The sequence below is a fragment of the Falco rusticolus genome, chromosome Z (assembly GCF_015220075.1).
Source record: "Falco rusticolus isolate bFalRus1 chromosome Z, bFalRus1.pri, whole genome shotgun sequence".
Taxonomy (NCBI): domain Eukaryota; kingdom Metazoa; phylum Chordata; class Aves; order Falconiformes; family Falconidae; genus Falco; species Falco rusticolus.
In genome coordinates, this window is record NC_051210.1 from 72,848,852 (window position 1) to 72,857,255 (window position 8,404).

General features: G+C 49.8%; 1 protein-coding gene across 1 annotated transcript; it reads right to left on the reverse strand.

The window, feature by feature from the left end:
• Positions 1-1,264: 1,264 nt before the first annotated feature.
• Positions 1,265-2,640, reverse strand: PMAIP1 (phorbol-12-myristate-13-acetate-induced protein 1). Its single transcript, XM_037374355.1, has 2 exons — positions 2,567-2,640; positions 1,265-2,256 (listed from the first exon to the last, which is right to left on the reverse strand). Exons 1-2 carry the CDS (start codon positions 2,616-2,618, stop codon positions 2,144-2,146), a joined length of 165 nt encoding a protein of 54 aa, XP_037230252.1. The 5' UTR covers positions 2,619-2,640; the 3' UTR covers positions 1,265-2,143.
• Between the last annotated feature and the right edge of the window lie 5,764 nt (positions 2,641-8,404).

Sequence of the window (8,404 nt, forward strand, 5' to 3'; positions counted from 1 at the left end):
CCACCAAGCCCAGGACATACAGCAGGAGCCCTTCTGCTGAAGTCAGGGCTACTTCTGGATGTACAGCTTTGCCAAGTTGCACGCAGCACTAGCATGGGAGCTGGTGTTTAGCCAAACAGAAAGTCTTTGCACTTTTTAATACCTGAAAAACCAACCTCTGTGCATGTCAGCAAAACACATAACTTTGCAGTACTAAGATGAAAAACAACTAAGATGTTACTGAAACATTCTCAGATAAAGTTAGGTAGCTTCGAGGAGCAGCGAACCACGCTCGTAGCTCAAGTAAATGGCAAAGCTCGCAGTAATGCCACTGGGATGGGGTTAAGTCCTCCATGCGGACAGGCAGGCAAAGTCAGTCATCTTCTGTTTTGTGAAATCAGTGACATAGGTAGCAGCCATACACAGTTAGTTGTGACAGTGACCAGAGTGATGTAATAACAATTTTGCAAAGGCAGATTCAGAAGAGCTAACAAAAAAAAATAATTATTAATGCAAACAAGAATTTTGAGGCAATAAACCCCATAATTTTAACTAACCTTGTATGTTAAGTACATTTGCATTGTATAAGGCAACAATTCAGCCTTATACAATGCAAATGTTCTTACACATAAGGTTAGTTAAGAGAAGGAACTCTGACCCCTGACCTTATGATGTAGCTACAAAACATGATCAGCTTCAACCATTTTCTTGTTAGCTTCCATCCATGAAAAATTACTGTTTAGGATCATGTCTGACATGAATTTACTAGCAAGAGTTAGTTTGCCTTGAAGGCGATCAACATGCTTAATTCAGCTCCTCTGAAGCCAACCAAGGGTAATAACCCCTCAGTGAGACAGGCATAATGCATCACCTTCCGTTGGATGGGCTACAGCGGCTTCATCAATCTGGAACTGAAATGAGGTTGCCATGAAATGAAATGGAAATAAAAAGTACATGAGAACCTTCACTTAAAAGAGTAGTTAAACACTGAGAAATCCCCGGCTACTTTCCTGTACTGACTGTAGCATTCAATTCTATTGATATTATTTCTTCAAAGAGAGGTAGTTGCTTTCTTTGAATAAATAAAATTCTCAATAAAAATTGAGATTCAACTTGGATTCATACTGAAGAGTTATTTTGTTACTTATAAATATACTTATAAAGACATAGCAGTATTTTACTGTTCTCAAGAAATTCTTTGTAATATTGAAAGAATCCTTCCACCACATGTACCTTGATATCTGCATTTGTGTAATATATATACATATAAACATGCTCCCCTCTCTGATGCATGATGTATTTCCTTTATTATCAGAAAACATTACGCTTTCTTCTAGCTAATATAATGTATTTTTATGTCATGTTTTGAACATTTTTTCATACGGCATTTTAAGCCTAAACAAGTAGCATTTAATATTTCTGTGAAATACTCAAGTCATACACATGGGGTGCACATAATTATATATTTCATATATAAAATATATATGCAAATATACACATACACACTTATATATAATACAAACTAGAAGTATGCAACACTGTGTTGATTCATAGAATTGTAAATTGTAGTCCACAAAGCAACATCCTGTAACAAATAACCTCTCAATAGAAGAGTGGTTTGCTTATAAGACAGATGAAATAATCCCACCACCAGATCCCTGTCCAGCTGAATCCATGCTTTACAGAACACGAGCAGTCAGAAACCGAGCAGTGGCTTTTGCCTCGTGGTATGCAATCCCAAGTTCCAAGACACTGATGCTTTTTTTGGCTTCTTCCCTAAGGTGGTCTGAGCTCCTGGGTGAAATGTAGCTGTGGGACACGAGGACCAAAGGGCGACTGGGGAAGTCAGGCTGCTGGAAGTCTCAGACCAGGTTCAAGGGCAAGTTCTGTCTTGCCCCAGGTCTCCCCATTGCAAGGTGAGGGGCTCTGCCCATCACTCTCCCATTTTGTTTTTTTTTTTTTCCACCTGGCATTCAGATGCCAGTGTTCCTGTAACATTCCTTAGAAGAAATGTTGTGACAGCCATCCTTGAGCGGCTATAGGCAGCAAAATAGAAGGCAAAGAGCTTTCTTCGTCTCCCAGTGTCAGTGAAGTCTCTCCTTCCAAACCCACAGAGCTAGCCAAGGTCTTCCCCTGCTTTCCAGCGCGCCGGCTCCGCCGGAGCTCACGTTTCGGGGCAGAACAGCTTCATCAGGAGGTTCAGTATCTTCTGTCGCAGGTCCCACTTGTCCCCTATCCTGCGCAGCTCCAGGGCGCACTGCGCCACCGCCGCCCGCTCTGCAGGGCACACGCACGACCGTCAGACACCCGCACCGCCGCCCGCCCACCCCCTCCTTGATTTTAATGAGATCTTGGCAATATCGCATATTTCCCCCCATTTTTTCCTTCGTTTCCCGGTACCAAACATCACCCCACCCCACCCACCGTACCTCCCATCGCGTCCCCACCGGCGGTCCCAGCCGCATCCCGCGGCGCGGCGGGCGCTGCCACGGCTCCCGGTGCTGGAGCCGGCGGTGGGGGTGCGCGGAGAACCCCGTGCCTGTGTCACCCCCGCCACCGCCACCCCGCTCCCCTCACCCTCCGGTACCTGCGGCAGCGGCGGGCGGCGCGGCCTTGCGCACGGTCCTGCCGGGCATCATCGCGGCGGCGGGGCACGACGCGGCGGGGTACGGCACGGCACGGCACGGCACGACACGGCGCGGCGGCGGTCGCTGAGTGCGGGCGGGCGGGGCGGAGCGCGGCGCTAAAAGCGGCGGCGCGCGGGGCTTTCCCCGCGCTGTGACGTGCGGAAACCGCGCGGGAATCCCGCCCCCCCGCCGGGCGGGCAGGCGGCGGCGTGCCGGAGCGCGTCCCGGGGCCGCGGGCCGCGGCGGGGGCGGGGGCGGGGGCGGGCCGGGGACAGCGCCTCCGCGGCGGGACAGAAAGGCATGGCGCGATGGGGCGGGATGGGAGAGGAGGTGGAGGGATGGGGCGTGCGTGGGGGAGAGCAGATGCAGGGATGGGGTGTGCTGGAAGAGGAGATGCAGGGATGGGGTGTGCTGGAAGAGGAGGTGGAAGGATGGGGTGTGCTGGAAGAGGAGATGCAGGGATGGGTGTGCTGGAAGAGGAGGTGGAAGGATGGGGTGTGCTGGAAGAGGAGATGGAGGGATGGGTGTGCTGGAAGAGGAGGTGGAAGGATGGGGTGTGCTGGAAGAGGAGTTGCAGGGATGGGGCATGTGTGGGGACAGAAGATGAGGGTATGGGATATGTTGGGCAGAGGAGATGGAGGGATGGGGTGTGTGGAGGGGAGAGGACGTGGAGGGGTGGGGCACGCTGGAAGAGGAGGTGGAGGGAGGAGGTGTGCTGGAAGAGTAAATAGAGGCATGGGGAGTGCGTCGGGAGAGGAGATGAAGTGAAGGGATGGCGCATGCTTGGGGGAGAGGAGATGGAAGCGTGGATGGGCATGCAGTGGGCCAGGAGAGGTGGAGGGATGGGGTTTGCATCTTCTGGACAAGAAGAGATGGAGGGGTGGGGTGGTCTTGTGCTGGGTAAGGAGGCAAGGGATGGTGGGCTGTGCTTGTGGTGGTGGCCTGGGAGAGATGGATGGGCTTGTGCTTGTGCTGAGGAAGAAAGGGGATGGGGTGTCCTTGGACAAGCAGAAGCAAGGGATGGCATGTGCTGGTGGTGGGCAAGAAAACATGGAGGGATGGGTCTGCTTGGTCCTAACTAGGAGATGCTCTGGATGCAGTGCTGTGCTGCTGTTCAAGGTGATGGTGACCTTGGCCTTGAACAAACCATAAGGAAACAAGCTGGCCCATATCATGTGCCATTTGTGACTTAGGGCTGCCCTCCTACTACTGGATCCTCCCTGTGGCAGCACAGGGACTGCATGGTGTGTCGCTGGCTGACACGTGCCAGGGCTCATTTACCTGTGCTTGCTGTAATTTTAGATGACGCTTTTTTGCAAGAAACAAGAGCTGGAATTATAAAGTCATGCTCTTGACTTTGTGATTGTTGCATAGTGCTGGGAGATCTGCCAGTGATATGTGAGTCACTCAATGCTCCGGTCTCTGAGTTGATATTTGGTGCGGTGCAAATAAGGACAGACTTTTGTTTTTAGGGGGAAATGAAAACAGCTTGACATAAAGAAAGCACAGATGGGCTAGACACAACAAAGAACTGATTTGTGGCTGAAAGCCAGTAACCCACCTCTCCCTTCAAAACACAGCTTCAAGAAGGAAAAGATGTCACAGTAATACAGAACCACAAGGGGCTGTTGAGAGGCTCCTTTCTGTGGGGTAGGAACCTCTGAAGTCAAGTATCTAGAAATGCTGATGACTTTGAGATCTATTAGGAGAGGTAATGTTCATCAGCTCCTCTCAGAAACCCTTCTACCTGCGTATTTCCTGGAAGTGATTGCACACCTGAAAGAGGGCTGGAATTTCTCTCCCTGTGTCGGAAGTCTCAGCCCCGTTGGTGCCTGGCAGAAGGCAGCAGGCACAGTGGTGCTGTGGGGCGGGCATGCAGGAGAGGCAGCGGTGCCAGCTCATGGCCAGGGCATTTCTCAGGGTGGTATGTCTGAATGAAGGCTATGGATGGATGAGGCTTTTGCGTGGCCATTCCCAGGCTGGTGGCTGAGTGCTGGCTCTGGCAGCATCCTGCAGTGCACCCTGCCGGGTTTTGACCTAGTGTCAGAGCAGCTTAGGTTGGCCAAGGAGGAGTTTCTGATGTTTTTGAGAAGGTACTGCCTTCATCTCTCATCCTTTGCTAGATAACCTATATGGCATATGGGCTTATTTGCTTGACTTGATTTGTTTGGATCTTTTTTCAGCTGTGTGAACACCCCTGTTTGTAACCCAGCCCCGTTCAGGGAGAGCTGCCCTTTGACTGCATCATTCCTGTTACGTAAGAAACTGTGTCTTCAAAACAAGTTTGTTGGGTTTTAGATGGCAGGAAGGCAGGTAAACAGCTCAGGAGCGTGTCAGGTTGTGTGATGTGTCATCCCTCACAGTGGAGGTGCTGGAGTCTGCAGCACGTGATGCTGAGGGCTGCATCTCACAGCCATAGCTGGACAGCTGCTCCACAAATCACAGCAGCCCTTACAGGACACCAACATGGGGGGCTGGGGTGCTTACGGAACCGCCCCGCATGCCCCCATGCTCTCAGTGCTCAGCAACCCCAAATTCAGGGAAAGTGCATGTAAAGTCAGGCTGCAGGGAAGAGGAACACACCAGCCCCTTCTGCTGCTGGGCACACACGTGTTATTTTGCTCATTTAGGCAGAGCCAAGGCTGACGTGCGGCTTTTGCTTTGTGAGTTTGGAGACAGAACTAATCCTTAGGCAAATTATTTAAATTACTTTTCCTGCATTAGGGCCAAACCCAAACGAACCTCAATCCTGTCCTGCTTAGCAACGCTTCCTTGCCCCAAAGGGAGATGATCTTTAAAGGCAACTTCTCCCTGTATCTCTGCAGCAGCACAGAGATGGGCTCTTATTTCGGGCATAATCAGGAGAGGAGATCCTTTCCTTTCAGGGCAGCTGGGCACAAACCACTGGTGTAGTAGAGTCTCAGGCATTAATTTATTTTCTTTATTATATTTTAGAATGTGGGGGACCTTGGTGTACAAAACAGTTAATAGACCCACCCGTGAGCCAGGGTATCTGAAGTGCTGACCTGCCTCATTGCTGCAGTCAGAGTCTGCGTCTGAGCGCAGTGCTGTGGGGCTTCGAGGGGAGCTGAACCGCACCAGCGCCAGATCTGGCCCACCTCCCCACAGGGCTTTACTGGTGTGGGAGGGCCTTACTGGTGTGTGACAAATCACAGTCCATTATGGTGGGAGCAGCGCATGGCAGGGCTGCTGCCAATTAAAAGATTGCACAACAGGGGCAGAGCGAAAAAAAAAATATTCCATTGTGGTTTCAAGCCACCAGCGAGCTCTGACGTTATTTTGTTTCAGTTCCCTTAAATAAAGCAGTGTTGCTGTGGGAAGCACAGGCCTCTGGGAAGTGACTCTACCGGAGCAGCCACAAAAGCTTTTCTTGCTGTGGCACCTCCGAGCGGGACCACGGGTCCCCAGTGGGCGCAGCCACAGCGGTGAGCGGAGCAGCACCCCAAGGTGCACAACCCCCTTGGAGCTGCCTTCCTATTTATTTATTTAGCACCATGTAAAGGTAGCAAAATTACGCAGCTGAGAAGAGAAAGGCATCTTGAGATAATGTGCCCTGAGCTTCACCAGTGTGTAGGTGATGTGGTCTAGCCAGGAACACGTTACTGAAAGCCAACACGTGATGGACTCAGAACGAGTAACGCCGGTGGGCAGGCTGGCTGAAAGGAAATCAAATGTTGTAGAAACAAAGTCAAGAGTAGGAGATAAAGGAAATGAGCTGTTTTTCCTCTGAACTCATTTATGCTGAATCAGCATCACACTGTGTCTGTGCCTCCCTATAAGACCTTAAATAAATCTCTGGTTCTACTCTGTTACTGGAATTCATCTTCTCATCTTCCCAAGGCTGTTTGGTGTTAACAGCTCTCGTGTTAACCGAGGAGCTGTTTGTTTCTCTCTCTCCCCTTTCCCATTTCTGCAGACCGCAGACTTGGCAGTTCCTGTTGATCCTCGCGGGTCCCGGCACCCGAGCAGGAAACCGGGCTCTATTGTTGGGAGCACAAATCAAAGGTCACTTCGGGAAAGCGCGGCAGGGTGTGCCTGTGCCCGGCGAGGGTGCTGGTGGCCTCAGCAGGCTTTTCTTTCTTCATTTCTTAAATCATGCTAACTATCTGGTCTGCTCTTCTCTGGCACCTTTGCTCCTGGGATCGCTTTCACCGTTGCTAGTTAAGCTTCATAAATCCACAAGCCGTAAGCATTAATCTCAACCTCACTTTTCAAGGAAATGGCTTTGTATCGCTTTAGTGATTTTCTAGCCGCAGCCACAGCAAAGCTTTGGCCTCCAGCAGCTGCTGCTGCTGCTGCTGCAGTGACGACACCTCCACCCAGGTGAGGCAAAAGGTTCATACAGCTTTAATTAGTGAAGTGAAATACTCCAGCTAATTTGACTTTGAGTTGATTATATGATCCCACACCAGACAGGAAAAGAAACCAAGGAGTTTCTTTCCACTGCTGGGAAGTATCCCCCCTTGTGCAGGTCTTACAGGCTGTTTAAGTATTACCTAATGGCCCTACCACTAATTCTTAGACTCTCTCTCCTACCGTGTTGTCTCTCGCCTGCTTCCTTTGAAAGCTTAAACATACAATTTTCTTACAAAAGGTGAACTGCATGGCTGGTGCATATACCACAGTGCTCTGTCGCTGGCAGAGGGATGAACACCCATCTTTTCCTCTGCGACCACCTGTGTGTCAAGCAGGCAGCATTAATTAATTGCTTGCAAAATGCTTCTGAAGGATGACCCACGTGTCTGATCTGCTGCCCACCAAACCCAGGACGAGCAAAGCAGTTTTCCTCCTGAGACCAACAACGTTTGGCTGAGGATGGGGCTGGATAGCAGAGTCCCTCCTTGACATGGCTGGAGTGTGAGAGAGTTTGTATCAACTGTGTGCTCTTTAATCAAGGAGCAGCTGTAAGGAAGCTTACTTGACTGAATTTTCCTGGTCTTATGTTGTTATCCAGTCAATTCTAAATTAGCTGGGGCAGATTATCTGGTGAGCTGAATTTTCTGTGAAGACAGAATGCAAAGACACTGCAGGTGGCTCCTTGTAAGGTCGTTCCCAATTCAGCCCATTGGTAGTCACAGAAAAAGCTTTCTAAAGAGCTGAAAAGGGTGTAAGAGATGGCAAATTTCACCAGGTAGTTTGTTAAGTGGGTTTTAGCACTCGTGAAGATGACAATATCCTCATAAAGGCCAGTCTTCGCAACCGCCATCCAGAAGAAGCAGGTATTAGTAAAGTAAATATTGGCGTTGATGTGTTGATGACTGTTTATCAGGCTGGTGGAGTATTTGCTGAAGAACTCTCCTCCATGTGCGTAGGTGTCTTTGCAAACGCCAAGCATAGTGTTAGTGCAGCTGTACTATCACTGCTGGGATTTGGCAGGCCTTCCTTGAATGGTGACTATGGTTATTTTCTGTCTTGCTATCTTTGTTGAGAATTTGAATGTACTCCATTTCTGGAATTCTTTTTTGCTTGCTGGTCTGCCAGATCTTTTTCAGGATCTGGCTACCTCCTCTTTCCCTTGTTCCCTATGCCTCCTCTGCACTTTGTCATAATTTTTGTGTATAGTCAATGCAGCAGGTGTGGAATTGGAAAAAATAAAAGGGAAATCCCGTGTGTGAAACACTTGCCACATTCCTGACATGCCAGTGCCTTGCAGCTGAGCCACCAACCTGGTAACCCGTGCAGGGCTCATTATCAGTGACTTGCTGCGACTCCCTGAAGTCTAACAGAAGAATTAGGGAATCCAAAGGGGGTTTGCTGGACACCAGCATGATGACCTG

Coding starts and splice junctions, on each gene's coding strand:
- PMAIP1 (XM_037374355.1), bottom strand. CDS start 2,618: ATGATGCCCGGCAGGACCGTGCGCAAGGCCGCGCCGCCCGCCGCTGCC. Junction 2,257..2,566: donor GCCGCCCGCCGCTGCCGCAG/GTACCGGAGGGT, acceptor TGTGCCCTGCAG/AGCGGGCGGCGGTGGCGCAG.